This window comes from Lepus europaeus, chromosome 7 (assembly GCF_033115175.1).
Source record: "Lepus europaeus isolate LE1 chromosome 7, mLepTim1.pri, whole genome shotgun sequence".
Taxonomy (NCBI): Eukaryota; Metazoa; Chordata; class Mammalia; order Lagomorpha; family Leporidae; genus Lepus; species Lepus europaeus.
In genome coordinates this window covers 107,429,060-107,445,710 of record NC_084833.1, presented here as the reverse complement: position 1 = coordinate 107,445,710, position 16,651 = coordinate 107,429,060, and the positions used below count along the sequence as shown (strand labels likewise).

General features: G+C 60.7%; 2 protein-coding genes across 4 annotated transcripts in view; one reads left to right on the top strand and one right to left on the bottom strand.

The window, feature by feature from the left end:
- The first annotated feature begins 208 nt into the window (after positions 1–208).
- Positions 209–7,743, top strand: MCAM (melanoma cell adhesion molecule). 3 transcript variants are annotated; one of them, XM_062197196.1, is made up of 16 exons: positions 209–308; positions 2,041–2,165; positions 2,251–2,458; positions 2,542–2,612; positions 2,701–2,788; positions 4,087–4,266; positions 4,362–4,483; positions 4,573–4,735; positions 4,849–4,967; positions 5,057–5,198; positions 5,351–5,472; positions 5,549–5,693; positions 5,770–5,865; positions 6,012–6,159; positions 6,392–6,509; positions 6,880–7,743. In XM_062197196.1, exons 1-16 carry the CDS (start codon positions 242–244, stop codon positions 6,907–6,909), a joined length of 1,944 nt encoding a protein of 647 aa, XP_062053180.1. In that variant the 5' UTR covers positions 209–241; the 3' UTR covers positions 6,910–7,743. The 3 variants fall into 3 exon arrangements, with proteins under 3 accessions (XP_062053180.1, XP_062053178.1, XP_062053179.1); XM_062197194.1 differs by lacking the exon at positions 5,770–5,865 and having other exon boundaries at positions 228–308; XM_062197195.1 differs by lacking the exon at positions 6,392–6,509 and having other exon boundaries at positions 228–308.
- A 207-nt stretch (positions 7,744–7,950) lies between these two features.
- CBL (Cbl proto-oncogene) overlaps positions 7,951–16,651 on the bottom strand; it is an 87,540-nt gene continuing 78,839 nt past the window's right edge. The window contains exon 16 of the mRNA XM_062197192.1: positions 7,951–16,176. Coding sequence (XP_062053176.1) covers positions 15,902–16,176 — 275 coding nt within the window. The 3' untranslated portion in view covers positions 7,951–15,901. The remainder of the gene's footprint in view (positions 16,177–16,651) is intronic.

The following is a 16,651-nucleotide window of genomic DNA, read 5'->3' as shown; positions in this document are numbered from 1 at the left end:
CTTCCGGGGCCCAGAGCCTGGGAGGCCGGCTCCGGCCTACCTCCGGCTGCGCTCCCGGGCTCAGCTCCCGGCTCGCGCGCCGGGGCCCGCCCCCTAGGGCTGCGGCGCGCGGGGCGGGGGCGGGGGGCTGCGCGGGGCGGGGCGGGGCGGCCGGGCGCTCCGGGCCCCCTCCCCCGCCCCCCTGACGTCAGCCCCCGGCAGCCGCGCTCCTCACTTGGCTCTCGCTCTCCGGTCGGGAAGCATGGGGCTGCCCTGGCTCGTCTGCGTCTTCTTGCTGGCCGCCGCCTGCTGCTGTCGCCGCGTCGCGGGTGAGTGCGTGCGCTGGGGGGACGCACACCCCGCAGGGTCCGGCCGGGGGTCTTCGGCGCAGCGTGCGGGGAAGCAAGGCAGGCAGCGTGGCGGGCGCTGGAGCTGCGCGCCCCTCCCCGGTCGCCGACTCTGGGGCGCCTTGCGCGCGTGCAACTCTTGTTTGCAGCCAGTTTGCAGCCGCGATTCTGGGGTATCCCAGGAGCGGTTCCGGGGAGGCGGGGAGGAGGCTGCGGCCGGGAGCGAGAAGGGGTGGAGTAGAGCCCTCGGGGGCGCTAGGGGAGTCTTCTTCCCAGGTGCCTGCCCTGGGGCCCCGCGGTTGGAGCCGTGGCTGGAGGCGCAGCTAGAGCGCATCCCCAAATTTTGCCTTCTGCGCCCGCCTGTTGCTGGAAAAGGCCTCTTTCTTAGATGGAGGGGTGAGCCCACCCCTCCCCCTCCGGCCCGGGCATCGCGCCAGGCTGGAGGTGAGGGAGAGGCGGAGGGACGGCGCTCCTGCCGGAGCTGGGCGTTGGCAGGGGCTGGGGGCGGCGAGGGTCGCCTTGCGCCTCCCCGGGCGCGGGGATTACAGGTGGCGGAGACCAGGGACGGAGGATTCCCAGGGTGGGAGCGTTCTTAGGTTTCTTTGGGGGAACGCGTTCAGTTGGAAAGAGCTGCCCAAGCACCTCGGAGCTTCTCCCTGGAACCACGCAGCGGCTGGGCGCCCCCGGCCGGCCCTGCCCTTGCACGGCTGCAGCGCCGCCGCGGTGTGCCTGTTTCTTTTGGCTCCCTCTCCCCCGGCCCAGCCGCTGTCCAGCTGGGCAAGGGGACGGCCGGGCACTACTCACGTCGCTGGCATCGTGCCTCGTGCCAATCGCGTCCCTGGGGTGCTTCCGCCGGGCTGACTTTATTTCTGGGGAAAAGGCGAAATCCGCCTCCCCAGCCAGCGGGTCCACCCCCGCCCTTCCCCGCTCCTCTGGTTCTGAGCTTCCGCTGGGGGCTGAAGACCACTCCACTTGCCCTCCTGATCCGAGAGCCGCCCAGGGCAAGGACCCAGGCACCCCAGGGTCCAGCCAGATGGTGTTGAGTGACATCACCGCCTCCCAGGGCTGGCAGCATCCTGGCACCGCTGACGTCACTCCTGCCCACTGCCTGGCCTTTGCCCTGACCCCTGGGGGACACCCTGACCCTCTAGAATCTGGGCCCACCCCCCAGCCTCGCAGGAGGTGGGGTGTCCCCAGAGTGTTTGGAATGTCCACAGGGATGCTGCCTGGCGAGTGTGAGATGGGAGCCTGCAGTCAGAGATGGCCCGCTGGGTCTTGTGGGGGACTGAGGGAGGGGACTGGGGGGCAAAGGGCACAGTCATGACGTCTTCTAGGGGTGGGACACAAAGGGGCCTGTGTGCCCCAGCCTGGCACATGCCTTGCATTCCCGCACTCTGAGCTCACGTGGGGGGGGGGCTGGAAGGAAAGGGGCCTTCCTCTTGGCCCTGAGCCCGGTTGCCCCTCGCTGCCCCTCTGCCAGCCTCATCCTGGAGGGGCCCGGTGCTTGGTGGAGGACCAGGGACCCCCGAGCCAGGAGAGTGCTGGCCTGCGCTGGGCAGGGAGGGGCTGTCAGGATTGGGAGGGACAAGACCCTCCTCTGACTCTCTGAGCTCCGGGGCAGGCAGAACAGCTGCAGTGAGCCGAGCGCACAGAGGGGATGGAGGGCAGCTGGCGCTGACACAGCTGCTGGGGGTGCCCTGCTCCCTCCCCCCAGGTGTGCCCGGAGAGGCGGAGCAGCCTGTGCAGGAGCTGGTAGAGGTGGAGGTGGGCGGCACAGCGGTCCTGAAGTGCGGCCCCGCCCACTCCCAGGACAACTTCAGCCACGCAGATTGGTTTTCCGTGAGTGCTTGGGGCTTGTGGGGGCGGGGAGCTCTGCCCCCCCAGGGAGGCCCAGGACCCTCACCTCTGGGCGTTCTCCCGTTAGGTCCACAAGGAGAAGCCGACACTCATCTTCCGCGTGCGCCAAGGCCAGGGCCAGGGCGAGCCCGGCGAGTACCAGCAGCGGCTGAGCCTGCAGGGCCGAGGGGCCGCCCTGGTTCTGACTCACGTCACCCCCCACGACGAGCGCATCTTCCTGTGCCAGGGCAGGCGGCCTCAGTCCCAGGAGCACCGCGTCCAGCTGCGCGTCTACAGTGAGTGGCCACGTTCCCGCCTTGCGCACGGTGCGGGCCGCAGGCAGCTGTGTCCACGTCCCCTCACTTCTCTCCCCTCACAGAGGCTCCAGAGGAGCCCACCATCCAGGTCAACGCCCTGGGCATCTCTGTGGACAGTGAGGAGCCTGCGGAGGTGAGACCCGCCCAGCGGCCAGGTGGTCAGCAGGGCCTGGGGGCTCGGAGGGTCTCAGCCAGCAAGCCTCGCCCTGCGTCTTCTCCAGGTGGCCACCTGCGTGGGGAAGAATGGGTACCCTGCTCCCCAAGTCAGGTGGTACAAGAACAGGCGGCCCCTGCAGGAGGAGAAGAACCGTGAGTTCCTTCCCGCTCTTGGAAGCCGGGCTCGGGGCGCCATGGGGAACCCTCACATGTTTCCTTTTAGCTTTTGTGTACGAAGGATTTATTTATTTGAAAGGCAGAGTTACAGAGAGAGAGAGAGAGCGCGATCTTCCATCTGCTGGTTCACTTCCCAAATGGCCACAATGGCTGGGGCTGGCCCAGGGTGAAGCCAGGAACCAAGAGCCTCATCTGGGTCTCCCATGTGGATGCAGGGGCCCAAGGACTTGGGCCATCTGCTGCTTTCCCAGGCGCATTAGCAGGGAGCTGGGTCAGAAGCTGGGTCAGATCCAGCTTCCTGCTAGTAGGAGCCCTGGGAGGCAGCAGGTGGCGATGGCTCAAGGGCTTGAGTCCCTGCCATCCATGTGTATGTGGGAGGGGTCCCAGGTTGAGTTCTGGGCTCCTGATTTCAGCTTGGTCCAGCACTGGCTGTTGTGGCATTTGAGGAGTGACCCAGCATATGGAAGATTCTCTCTCTCTCTCTCTCTCTCTCTCTCTCTCCCCCATCTCTCTCTCTATATATATATATATATGCATATAGTAAATAAATAAATAAATATTGCAAGAAGACAGTTGTCTTCTGAAGAACTTAAGCTACACAGACCTAGAAGGAGATGTCTGTGCCTTGCCAGCCCACGGCGGGAGGAGCCGCTGCTGTTGGCTGCTGCCTGGCTGCTGCCTGGCTGCCTGTTCTTTCAAGCCCGTTTCTTATGTTGGCAAATGTGTCTGGGAGTACAGAGGCTCACGTTGTCCAGCCCGCTGCTCTCACACCTCCTGCCGGGGATAGCCGGCAGTGCTGGTTGCCAGGTAGAAGGGTTGGGAGGGGGAGACTGGCATCGGGCAGGGGGAGCCCGGGGCTGGAGCTAACACCCTGCGGTGCACAGGACGGCTCCCACCGCGAAGATCCACCTGGGCCAGGCCAGCAGGAGCGCTGAGATCCGGAAGGCCTGACCTCTGTCGGTGTGCGGCTGCGTCGCTGCACGATGCTCTCGGCGGTGGGGACGCCGCGCCGGCTGCCCTCACCTGCCGCGGAGGCTGTGCGTGTTGTCATTGCCGCTGTAGGGGCAGCTCGAGGGCCTCGCACTTGATCGCTGCAGCGTTATCCGCACACCTCTGTGCTCGTGTACATGTTTGTCCGGGGCAGGTTGCAGGCACAAGTGCTGGATGGAGGGGTGGCCCTCTCCAGGGGCAGGGCTCCCGTTTCCCTGTGGGGTCCACTGGGGCAGGGGTCGGGGGTGGCTGCAGCTGAACCCTGCGCCCTCGTGCCTGTCCAGAGGTGCATATTCAGTCGTCGCAGACCGTGGAGTCCAGCGGTCTGTACACCCTGAAGAGTGTTCTGAAGGCACGGCTGCTTAAGGAAGACAAGGACGCCCAGTTCTACTGTGAACTCAGCTACCGGCTGCCCAGTGGGAACCACATGAAGGAATCCAGGGAGGTCACCGTCCCCGTGTTCTGTGAGTACTAGCCTGCGCCCCTGCTTGCTGGGCTGGGCTCTCCCCTCCAGCCCGGGTTCCCCTCCTGGACTGAGAGCCACCCTCTGCCCACGCAGACTCCGCAGAAAAGGTGTGGTTGGAAGTGGAGCCCGTGGGGGCGCTGAAGGAAGGGGACCGCGTGGAAATCAGGTGTTTGTCGGATGGCAACCCCCAACCCCACTTCAGCATCAACAAGCAGGTGCGGAGGGCTCTGTGCAGGGTGCGGGCGGAGCTGCCGGCCGAGGCGCCCTGGGGGGCCGCTGTGCCCACCTTTCCTCCCCCTCCCAGAACCCTGGAACCAGCGAGATGGAGGAGGAGGCCACCACGGACAATGGCATCCTGGTCTTGGAGTCAGCCCAGAAGGAGCACAGCGGGCTCTACGAGTGTCAGGGGCTCGACTTGGAAACCATGATCTCGCTGTCCAGTGAACGCCACGAGCTACTGGTGAACTGTGAGGGGCCAGGGGCCAGGGGCCAGGACAGGGGCTGGGTCGGGGGACCAGGGCCGGGGCAGCAGGGGATCGGCCACGCCCTGCCCAGGCCAACCACACCGCTGTGTCCCCAGATGTGTCCGATGTGCGAGTGACTCCTGCAGCCCCCGAGAGCCAGGAGGGCAGCAGCCTCAGCCTGACCTGCGAGGCAGACAGCAGCCAGGCCCTGGAGTTCCAGTGGCTGAGAGAGAAGGTAGCCAGCGGCTCTGAGGCTGGGGGTGGAGGGGCGGGGCGCCAACGGCTTGCTCCTTCCCAGCCCCTCTGACCTGTCTCTCACCCCAGACAGGCCAGGAACTGGGAAGGGGGCCTAAGCTGCAGTTACCCAACCTGAGACGGGAGGCAGGGGGTGGCTACCGCTGCGTGGCATCGGTGCCCAGCATCCCCGGCCTGAACCGCACGCGGCTGGTCAACGTGGCTGTTTTTGGTGAGGCCCACCGGGTGGAGACCAGGGCACCCCAAGCCCGCCTGCTGCCAACTCTTGGAGGAGAAAAAGCCCCCCTACTTCCCTGGGAGCCCTGGTGGGGAGCGGGCAGTGGATCAGCCACGGCTGCAGCTCACCCTTGCCTGACCCCTCAGGCCCCCCATGGATGGCATCAAAGGAGACGAAGGTGTGGGTGAAAGAGAACGCCGTGCTGAATGTGTCTTGTGAGGCGTCAGGCCACCCGCGGCCCACCATCTCCTGGAACACCAACGGCATGGTGAGCCGGCCACTCTCTGCCCTGCCACCCCAGCCACCCCCCACCCCCCCACCCCTGAGCCCCGCCTTCCTTTCAGGCAAGCGAGCAGAGCCAAGATCCGCAGAGCGTCCTGAGCACCCTGACTGTCCTTGTGAGCCCGGAGCTGCTGGCCGCGGGCGCTGTCCAGTGCACAGCCTCCAACTCCCTGGGCAGGAACACCACCACCATCCTCCTGGAGCTGGGTGAGGGCCGCAGCCCTGCAGGGCCGGCAGGGGCTTTAACTCGTGCTTCCCTAACCCACCTCCCTCTGCCTCGCAGTCAGTTTAACCACCCTCACACCAGAGTCCAGCCCGACCACTGGCCTCAGCACCTCCACTGCCAGCCCTCATGCCAGAGCCAACGGCACCTCCACAGGTAAGCCGGGGCTGGCAGGACAGGGCTGTGCCAGGGCGTCCTTGCTGCCGATTCCACCCCCCCCCCCGCCATCCCCCCAGCCCCCACACACGGGGAGCCCCAGGCTGGATGGGGCAGCGAGTGATGGTGCTGTCTTTGCCCGGCAGAGAAAAAGCTGCCGGAGCCCGAGAGCCAGGGCGTGGTCATCGTGGCGGTGAGCGTGTGCATCCTGGTCCTGGCCGTGCTGGGCGCTGTCCTGTATTTCTTCTACAAGAAGGGCAAGCTGCCGTGTGGGCGGTCAGGCAAGCAGGAGATGTAAGCAGCCCCCTGGCCACCGCCCAGCTTGCTACCCCCTCGGGCCCGCCCTCTGTCTGCCCCTTAGGAGCAGAGGTGGGGCCCTGGGGCAGTGTGGCCCCCGCTGTACTGCCCACTGCCCAGCTTCCATCCACACTGAACTTTCATGAGCTCTGCCCCTTCCCTCTTCCCTCGCCCGCCCCCCCAACCCTGGAGTTGCCAACCTCTCGCCTCCCTCCCTCCCCCCTCCCAGCACGCTGCCCCCGTCTCGTAAGGGCGAACTTGTAGTTGAAGTTCAGTCAGATAAGCTCCCCGAAGAGATGGGCCTCCTGCAGGGCCGCAGCGGTGACAAGAGGGCTCCAGGAGACCAGGTAGGAGGCAGGGCCCAGGACCAGTGCCTGCCGCACCTTCAGGGACCAGGGGCTAACAGTTCTCGCTCCCTGCACACTAATTCTCCCTGCCCTTCATCCCTCTCGGTGGGGAGTAGGTAGCAGGCCCAGGCAGGGAGCTGAGGGGCCCTGGGAGAGCAAACCCGTCCCCTCAGCAGTTCTAGATCAGTGCAGTAGCCATGCAGTAGGAAACGTGGTGTCCGTCTCCCCACGCAAGGTCACGCGGGGGCTGGCCTGCCCTCTCTGGCCTACCATACCCATCCCTCCCTGCTTCCCTCCGGGCTGCTGCACGGAGCTCATCAGCTCCTGCACCTCCCCTCCCCCCGCCTTACTTCTCCCTCCCCGTTTTTAGGGAGAGAAATACATCGATCTGAGGCATTAGCCACCGAATCACCGTCAGCGCCCTTCCCGCCTGGACCGGCGCCAGCTCCCTGTCACTCTCTCCCGAGGGACACCAGAGAAGACCCCTGCACCAGCTCACCTGCAGACCCCACTTCAGGGGCCGCGGCCAGGACACGACTGTGCTGAGAAGCCCCTCCTGGCCTGGAGGCCCCCTTTTGGGAGCACCCGGCTACCATCTCTATTTGCCCAGTGAAGCTCACCTGTTCCAGCCGTCAACGCCCACCTTATGCCGGCAGCCCCTCTCTGAGCCAGTTTCTCGCTCCCATGCTGGATGCCCCAGCACTTCAGCTGGGCCGTTTCAGTGAGCCCGGTTCTGGAGCCCACCAGCTGTGCGCTGGCCACACTGGCTCCGGAGAGGGCCCGAGCAGCACCCAGCAGCAGCTGCAGGATAGCTGCCACCTGCCTGCCTGCGTCTCTGGGGGCCTCAGGACACTTTTGCTTTGGGCAGAGCCCGGGGGGCTGGTTTCATTCCGGTAGCAAATCTAGGCATCGTTTCCAAGGCCTGAGGCCCTGTCTACATTTGGCTCCCAGTCCCTCCAGGGATCATGGAAGGCCAGGATGGGAGGTAGGGGATGAGCTGATGGGCCCAGGGCTGAGGAGGAGGGCCCAAGTGGGAGAATGGTGCTTAGGAGGAGCACCAGGGGCCTGGCTAGAGCTTTGGGGTGTGTGTGTGAGTGTGTGCGCACGTTTGCGTATATACATATACATATATATATATATGGTTTTGTCAGGTTCTGTGTAAATTTGCAATTTCCTTTTTATATTATATATATATATATATATATATATATATGAGAAAAATAAAGCTTAATTATCCCAGAAATCTTCCAGTGTTTTTCCTTCATCACGGGGACCACAGGAAGCCAGGGGCCTCTGGAAGTATGACAGCTGCAGAGCACCGCGGCCCTGCTCTGGGCGGCTGCAAGCCGGGAGCCGGGCCTCTCTCAAGGGCTCCTGGTGCTCGGTGCCCTACGTGGCAGTATCACCACCCTGCCCCTGAATGGGCAAGAACTCAATCAACTACAACAAAAGAAACTTTATTTAAAAATATCTTTTTTACAGACATGGGTGCTTGAAAAAGCTCTTCAGTTAACTGTGTATGGAAATGAAAAAAATTAATAAATAACATTAGTATAACAGACCTCTAAACATTAATACATTGGTAAAACAAGACTTAAAATGAAAATGAATCGTAAAGCTCTGCTATTCTCTGTAAGAATATTTATCTTCTGTTTTTCTTACTCTTTACAGGTGAGAATGATTAAATACTGCTAATATAAACTTTTTTATATTAATGACATTTTTAAAATAGTCCATGAAAATCTCATCTAAATGCGTTTTGTTTTCTGCTTAACACTGATATACAAATTGGGACTCTTCAGCCTGGAGAACACACTGAGCGCTCTCCAGCCCCACCCAGGCCAAGAATCTCAGAATCTGGAATGAGGAGGACCTTACAGAGAACTGTTCTATCTCCGGTTCTGTTAGCAGAGGCAGGGGGCAAGCAAGGAGAGGTAGGGAGGAGAAAACCCTGACGCTCCCTCCACTCACACAGTGCTGAGGCCCGGCTCTGGGCTTGGGGGGGGGGGGGGCGCCACCCCTCCTAGGGCAGCTGCCCCCCCCCCCACACACACACACACAGGCGCTGCTCAGCACACAGGTCGGAAGCCTCCCGGTGACGGGAGCGCCAGGTCTGTGGGACAGGCGGGGGTCGAGGCTGGTTCAGGATCCAGCAGAAACGACAGAAAGGAGCGAGCACTGTCCCCTTCGCAGCAGCCGGGCCATGGTGGCCAGGAGCCGGGAGCTGTGCAGGCAGAGCGTGGAGCTGGGGACTAAGCCTCTGACCGCACCCGCCAGCTGCTCTCTCCCTGGGCACGGGGCTTCCTTCCTTCCTCGGCAAGGGGCGGGGCGGGGCGGGGGGGGGGGGGGGACCGCCAGCAGCCTGCCCCTGGGTGTGCCCCTCCAGTCACCGAGAGCGCCTCCTCCCGGCCCCGGCCCCTAGGGGCTGATGGCACTCAAGGTAGAGGCTGCAGCCACGGCCATCTCCATATTAAGTCCTAAAATGCAGCCTGGGACACAGTGCTGCCTTAGAAAGGCACAAAACGTTTGGCTTTTTTTTTTTTTTTTTTTTTAGTGTGCTAAAAATTGTTTTGTTTTGAATAAAGGAAAAAGATATATAAGGTTAAAAATCCCCAGTCTGCACAGGCAGAAGGCAGATGGAGGAGGCACCTCACAGCTGCCAGGCCCGCTGCCACCCAGCTGGGAGCCGGGCTCTCCTCTGCCAGGCACAGCCACTGGTCCGGAGGCGCCGACTCCTGGGGGCCGTGGGAGGCAACACAGACGTGGCGACCCTCGCCCAGGCAGGCTCGGAGGGGGAGCGGGAGGCAGGAACCCACGCGGAGGCACCTAGTGCGCCCCACTTCAGGGCCTGTGCGTGGAGGCGGTGAGAGACCTGGGGTAGGAGGTGGACCTGGGAGGCTGAGGGAGCGTGGAGCGACTGGGGGTGGGGCACAGGCCCTGGTGAAAGAACTGCCCATCTATCCCGCGGCCAAGTCGGTAGGAGATGTGAGCTTGGCCTGTGGCCGCGGCTCTGCACACACAGGCGTGGCCAGCCACATTCTTCTCCTGCGCCCCACACAGCTGTCCCGGGGGTCAACAGCTGGCCCTCCCACACGGGGCTTTCCATCCACCGCACTGGGCTTGCTCTCCCCACCCCGAACTTGTGCTACTTTCCAGAACCAAGCAGCGGGCTTCCCGGGCCTGGTGAAGGCACACGGCACTGCTGGGGCACTGCGGCCCCTGCACGCGGGCGCCCAAACCTGAACGGCACACGCGCGGTGGCCCGCGTCGCCCTCCCTGCTGAGCCCCAGTGTGCGTCTCTGGGTGATCGGGGTGCCTTTGGGTGTACCTTATGACTCCAGTGGTTTTAACACGCTGGAGACAAGGCAGGAAGCAATGCCCTACAGCTCCAGACAGGCTCGCGATGAGATAAATGAGATGGTTCAGGCAAGCAGAAGCATATTCTAAAAAGCCCAAGAGAAAAGCGTTAAGCTTTCATATAGGACTAAAAAGAGATTGATCAGACGCAGAAGACACAGGCAGCTTGTCCTAAGAGTCCTGGGTGCAAACTCTAACCTGGGATCCATGTTTAATTTCCATCCTGGTAACTGGCCCAGCTACTCTACCTTCTTCCTGGCTGGCCCAGGCCCGCACTGCAGGGCTCCCTGTGCCAGGAGCCCACGTGCGCCGAGCACAACGGAACAAGATCTGCTCTCTAGCCAGCAAGAAGCTGAAGCCCTGAGGCTGCGTGGAGGCAGACACCCAGCACGGGGCAGCACACGCTGCTTCTGAAGAGGTGGCAAAGAAACCGTGTGTGTCAAGACTCAGAAAAGGAAGAAACACAGGCAACAACGGTGGTGACCAGGATTAAGTCAACCCTCTGCATGTCTCCACAGCCTAGGCACTCCGACGCCTGCCTGCCCACTCTCACAAAAGCAGAACAGCAGCTGTACTACCAGAGAAATCCTCCCAGGGAGCTGGTGGCTGTCTACCCATGCTACGGCTGTCCTGTCCCCCACTGGCCAGTTAGACACCTGGGGATCCCTCGAGCTGGAAGGTCACGTGGACTTAGGGTCTGGGGTGCCTGTCCGGGGGCTACACATGCCCATTGCAAGCCGTGACCCAGGGTAAAGGACCAGGGGGCAGCCTGGCACCGCCTGTTCTGGGCTCCGGGCAATAGCGTGCAACCTATTCTCCTTTCTTTAGCTGGAGTGTTTCCGTCTCTTCTACCCAAAGGATCCCTAACCAGGATGGTCAAAAATGCAGCCTCAACCTTCTTCCACCACCCGCCCTCCTCGGTGCACTAAGTGGCCACGCGCACTCTCCAAGGAAGACTCCAAGGTGGGCTGACCTCCAAGCAGTGAGGGCAGCGCTTCAGGCCGAGTCCGCACATCTTAGGTCGACTGTCCAAAGCTTTACGGTCTGGTAGAATGATGAATGGCGCTGGCACTTAGCGCCAGGGTCGCGGACTCCCTACTCTGGGAGAACAGGCTGGCACCATGAGAACCGACCAGCTCAACCTGCTTACTGTCTGGCTCCTCGGAAAACAAACACCTGGCTGAAGACCAGGACCTGCAGACCGCTGCCCGCCCCTCCCCCACTCTGTCCGTCCCTTCAAGGACACAGGATCAGCTGCAAAGGCCGGTCATGGCTTGGGAAACAAATTCCCAAGAACACGGGAGGCAGTGACAGGTCCCAGAGCGGGCGTAGGGACACCTTTCCAATGAGAGGGCTTTGGGACACCATCAGCCCACCAAAAAAGACCCAGGAAGGCACTAGGTTGGAAAGGGAACTGCGGGCAGATGCCTTGCTTAAATGGTTACTGTCCTGTGGTGCAACTCTAAGCCAGCATGCCCCTCAACCCACCACACGGCTTCCACCGGAAGACAAAGATGGGGGGGGGGGGCACGAGACTGACTCCAGGAGAACACCAGGGGCTAAAGGGGGTCTCAGACGGACGTTCACCAGGACAGCTCTGTGAGGAGCGCTAAGCCCAGGGAAGAGCTGTGCGTAAGACTGCACACTATTTTAGGACCAAAGGCAAGTGCTGGGCCGCCCAGGTGCAATCCCCGACATCAGTGATCCAGTCTGTGGTGGCGGGCAAGACTCAGAGCTGGCATTTCCGGCACGTTGTGACGAATGAACAAACCGTTACAGCCCGGTCGACGGTACAGCGCTGTTCCTCAATGGGCAGGGCTGCTCCAGGATCAGAAAGGCCGGCGGCGAGCCGGGACTCACAACCTGGGAAGCCCGACTACCATGCTGTGAGGTAGGAGAAGACTGCATTAACCTACCACCCACCTCCTACAAAAGGGCTCCATCTTGTGAACGCTGCCTCACGGGAACACAGCGCTGGCCCTTGGTTTGCAAGCAAGTGTATTACAGACTTCGTTACCAAGTTTGCTGCTTAGGCCATAAACGGCCTTTACCTTCCCATAGGGGAAACCGACATTAGAAGTCGAAGAATGGCAATCCCCCACTCGAGAACACTGAGTCCACGGAACAGCTAAATGATACCAAGAGAGCCAGCCCCACGCGGTGCGCCCCGGAGCCCAGGAGAAAGGGGACAGAAAAGGGCGGAGTGCAGAGTGGGGCTGGGGGCGGCCGTGGAAGAACAGGGCCCCGGCAGGGAGAGAGCAGCGAGAACAAGCACTGACGGTGAACTGCCCAGTCTGTGACCTAACTGGTGGGAGTCGCGTGGCGGAGCCGGCAGGTTTCCCCACTTCCGGCACCCTTCAGTTTAGCGGAAGCAGGGAAGGGCAGCTGGCGGGTGGAGCCCAGCCAGGCCACGGGGCAGAACATGTGGAAGAATCCAGGAAGACACAGGCAGAGCAGCAAACAGGTGCAGGTGAAACAGAGGGATGAATCTGAGAAAGAGGAAGACTTTTTTTTTTTTTTTCACATTTTCAATTAGGAAGGTGCAAGGGGCAAACATGGAAAAACTCAAAATAGAGCTTAAATTCACAGCAGAGCCACAGACCTGGTAATAGCCAAATGGAGCGTGCAGAATGGGCTACTGGTGCTGAGCCCAAGGAAAACGTCGCTCCGAAAACACCCTCGAAACAAGAGCCACATGGACTCTCCAAGGCTCGCCTCCACGGCGCAGGCGTGCCCTGGGAGCAGCCGAAGACCCCGGGACATGGGCCTGACCCTCGAACGGCTGCAGACACAGCCCGCGGAGGGGCTCACGTGCAGCCCAGCACCGGGCCCTGTCTCAGGACTGGCTCAGGTGGCAACGGGGACCGGAAGGACAACGTGAGGCTGCTCCTAGGCTGCAGCACACGCACGGAATCTCAGCAGAGCAGGACACACTCAACAAGGCAGCAGTGATACGGCCAGGCACTTTCTTTTCTTGATAAACCTTTAGATTGTGGGCAAAATCTACTCAGAAGGAAAAATTACAATACAGCTGGACCTGGAAGCTGGTGCTGTTTTTTCTGGCTGGCTGTCTAGGCCTTTAGTAGTCAAACCAATGCACAACTGGATTTCACTTAACTCTGCCACCGCAGCGGCGTCTGGAAGCAGGTGGTGGTTGGCTATGGACGTGCTCTGACCCCGAGGTCCCCAGTGTGGCCGCGGGGGGTGGGGGGGCAGGGGGCGGGAAGAGGGGGGGCTGAGGAACTGGGGCCGCCCTCCCATAGCCTTGGTTGGCGCTTGGCAACAGGCTGTGAAGCAGCGCACGCCTGGCTCGTTTCTGGTCTCTGGCTCCCCGTCGTCTCCCGCACCAGGACACACTACTGACACTGGGACACCACCTGCCATGACAGCCTTGCCAGTGCTGAGTCAACGGTGGTGCCACGCCCTGGAACCTCCAAAACTGTGAGCTCAGTACCCTCTTTTCTTTCTTTTAAAGATTTATTTATTTGAAAGGCAGAGTTACAGGGGTGGGGGGGAATCCTCCATCTGCTGGCTCATTCCCCAAACAGCTTGCAACAGCCAGGGCTGGGCCAGGCCGAAGCCAGGAGCCAGGAGCTTCTTCTGGGTCCTCCACATGGGTGCAGGGACTAAGCATTTGGACCATCATCTACTGCTTCCCCAGGCCATAGCAGAGAGCTGGATGGGAAGTGGAGCAGCTGGGCCTTGACCCAGCACCCACATGGGATGTGGGCATCAAAGGTGGCGACTTAACCCACTATACCACCGAGCTGGCCCCTCCTCTTTTCTTTCTAAATTACTCAGCCCAGATATTGTTAGGACAGAGAGTAAGGGGCTAACCGCATACCCTCCCCACTACAGTAGTCATTTGCTGCCACCTCCCCGGTTCCCACCCCCGGCCACACTTCAGGAGGCCCGGCTAGCACACCATGTTTCCTGCCATGTAGAGGAGACACTGGGTAACCATGGCAATCGGTACAAGGTCCTGTACTGCTAATCAGGAATCAAAGCGCCTGTGAGGCCAGAGGCAAAAACCCAAAGACAGGGCAGCAGCTGCACCAGGAGAAAAGTAGGGAAAGTGCCTGGTGCCGGAGCCGACAGCCTGAGAGACGGCTGCGCTCAGGAGGCGCCTTGCAGACGGGATCTAAAGGTGGAAGCACGGCTTGGCCCGCGAGGCAGGCAGACTTGTCACAGAGCAGACCGGCCGCTGGCGAGGAGCAGGTCACACGCTGCGAGGGGAGGCAGCAGAGCCCGCGGCCACAGGGCGGAGGAACGCGAGGGTCTGCTCGGCAGTGTCGACAGGGGCCGACTAGCGATCCTGCCACTGGACAGGGGTCTTCTTCAGGAAGCTGCAGTCACACAGCCAGCCTCGCCCTGTCTCTCACTACAGTACTTTATTCCACCGAACGCCGTCTGTTTACTGTGCCACACACAGTGGTGGACGGACCTGCGGTGAAGAGAGGAGGTTGGCCGGTGCCACGGCTCACTAGGCTAATCCTCCGCCTTGCGGCGCCGGCACACCGGGTTCTAGTCCCGGTCGGGGCACCGGATTCTGTCCTGGTTGCCCCTCTTCCAGGCCAGCTCTCTGCTGTGGCCAGGGAGTGCAGTGGAGGATGGCCCAAGTGCTTGGGCCCTGCACCCCATGGGAGACCAGGATAAGCCCCTGGCTCCTGCCATCGGATCAGCGCGGTGCGCCGGCTGCAGCGCACCAACCGCAGCGGCCATTGGAGGGTGAACCAACGGCAAAAGGAAGCCCTTTCTCTCTGTCTCTCTCTCTCACTGTCCACTCTGTCAAAAAAAAAAAAAAAGAGAGGAGGTGGCAGGTGACAGTCCCAGAGCCACAGGTGGGACCCCAACTCCTTAACAGGGAACACCCCACTTCTGAAATCTACTCTGGCTCCTGGTCAGAGGGAGACACACACTCAGATCAGAAGAAACACTGAGCAGGTGAACCCTCACTGTCCACCGCGGCATCTGAACAGCGTGTGATAAAGCTTCCAGGAAGCTTCGTGGCATCCGGGCCAGGAAGGCATCCGGGGACAGTCTTCCCTCCCACGAAGCGGAAACTCAGACCTACACCAGAACACGCGGCTGGCACCAAGGCAACGACTCCCACAGACTGTGTTCTGGGGAGGACATGGAATGTATCTGAAGGCCTCTATCTCCAATCAGTCATTATACAATTAAGGTAATTAAAACATCTTCCATGAACAATGTTCCTACAGACAGCGCTTTGGAGTGACCAGTGTGAGCTGCTGGCATCAAACACGACTACCACGACACAGCAACAGTGCATCCCCCCACCAAACTATCGAACAAGCCACCACCACCACACAGCATTAACAACACCCCATAAGCTGCCTGGCTCGGTCAGGCTGGTCACAGCAAGCCCACTGCCAAGGACAGAACACCGAGGAAGGAGGAGCTGTCGGGAAAGGACAGAGGGAGGGTGTTCTACAAACAGAAGACGTTAGCTACGCACTTGACCATCTAAGCCAACGGGAGTGTTGAAGCTACAACACACACTAGGGCTGGGCTGCATACCACAGGAGATGGGAGTCTTTAAAAGACTCCTCCCTAACTTGTGCTAATTCCTCGCCTGGGATTAACACACACAGCAGGTTAACCTCATCATCACAGGATACACACAGACCACAGACAACAGAGACAGACAGACGGACAGACATGAGGCTACATCCTTAACCCAGGAAAGTCGTAGGTCTCAGTTAGGATTGACAGCACACACTTGGTCTGTTTGCTGGACTGCTCCCCAGGAAGGCTGCCACGTAATGAAAATCCACTCTCTCGGCACGGGGCTGAAGGACACCTGCCATGCGCTCTCAGGCCAATACAATGAAACACACTAGCTGCTCCGTTCTCATTCCACGGCGTTGAAATCTCGGAACCACGGACGTGATGCCCCACCAGGAGGGCAAGACCTCCTGGTGAAGCCTCCAAAGGAGCCTCTGCCCTCCCAGGTGCCCTCGGGAAGAGCACCCAGCTCACGCGCCCACTGGAGTGCAGCAGGGAGCCATGTGCTAGGTGGCCACGTGGGCGGGAGAAGAGATGGACACGAACTCCCGGAGGATGTTTTTGGCCATGTCGATGTTGTTGTGGGCGATGAGCAAGGCTTTCTGAATGTCCTGGTAGGAGTACCCCTGGCTCAGGAGGCTCTCGATCTCACTGGAGAGCTGAGGCGAGGCGGCCGCGGCACTGGAGCCCTGCTGACAGCTGCCTGCTTTCCGCTCAGAGTTGATTCTCCGGGGGAACGGTTTAGGGGGCCTCTCGGGAACCTGGGAACCCTCAGTGAAGTCTAGAAGAACAGAAAAGACAATGTTTGCAAATCCTCAATTAATGGCCGAAGTAATATGACCAAGATATCATCGGGTACACAGGCACTCCAGTCACAAGGCTGGGCTTTCCAGGTTTAAGGGTTTTAGGATAGAGTCTCCTCCTTGTCACAGTAGGAGCCCCCTTCTAAATATACCACACACCTGTCCTACCAAGTAACCGTTGCTACCGTGGCCTGTAACATCCATACCGCACTTTACTCTTAGCAACAAGTTTCACACATGATTTTCTAGCTTCTCTTATTTTTTTTAATTCTGAAGGGATCAGAGGAGAGACACTAAGCTGCCCCTTCCAGAAAGGAGGACAGAGCTGTGGCCATGAAGAAGGACGCGTGGGGGTCACCATGCCCGGACAACTGGCTGCCCCGGATCTCTGTCACCAGCTGTCCTGGAGGCTGGCTTCAATTTCCCAAGTGACAGCAACTCTGACTGCTGTCC

Coding starts and splice junctions, on each gene's coding strand:
- MCAM (XM_062197196.1), top strand. CDS start 242: ATGGGGCTGCCCTGGCTCGTCTGCGTCTTCTTGCTGGCCGCCGCCTGC. Junction 2,789..4,086: donor CCTGCAGGAGGAGAAGAACC/GTGAGTTCCTTC, acceptor GTGCCTGTCCAG/AGGTGCATATTCAGTCGTCG. Junction 4,484..4,572: donor ACTTCAGCATCAACAAGCAG/GTGCGGAGGGCT, acceptor TCCCCCTCCCAG/AACCCTGGAACCAGCGAGAT.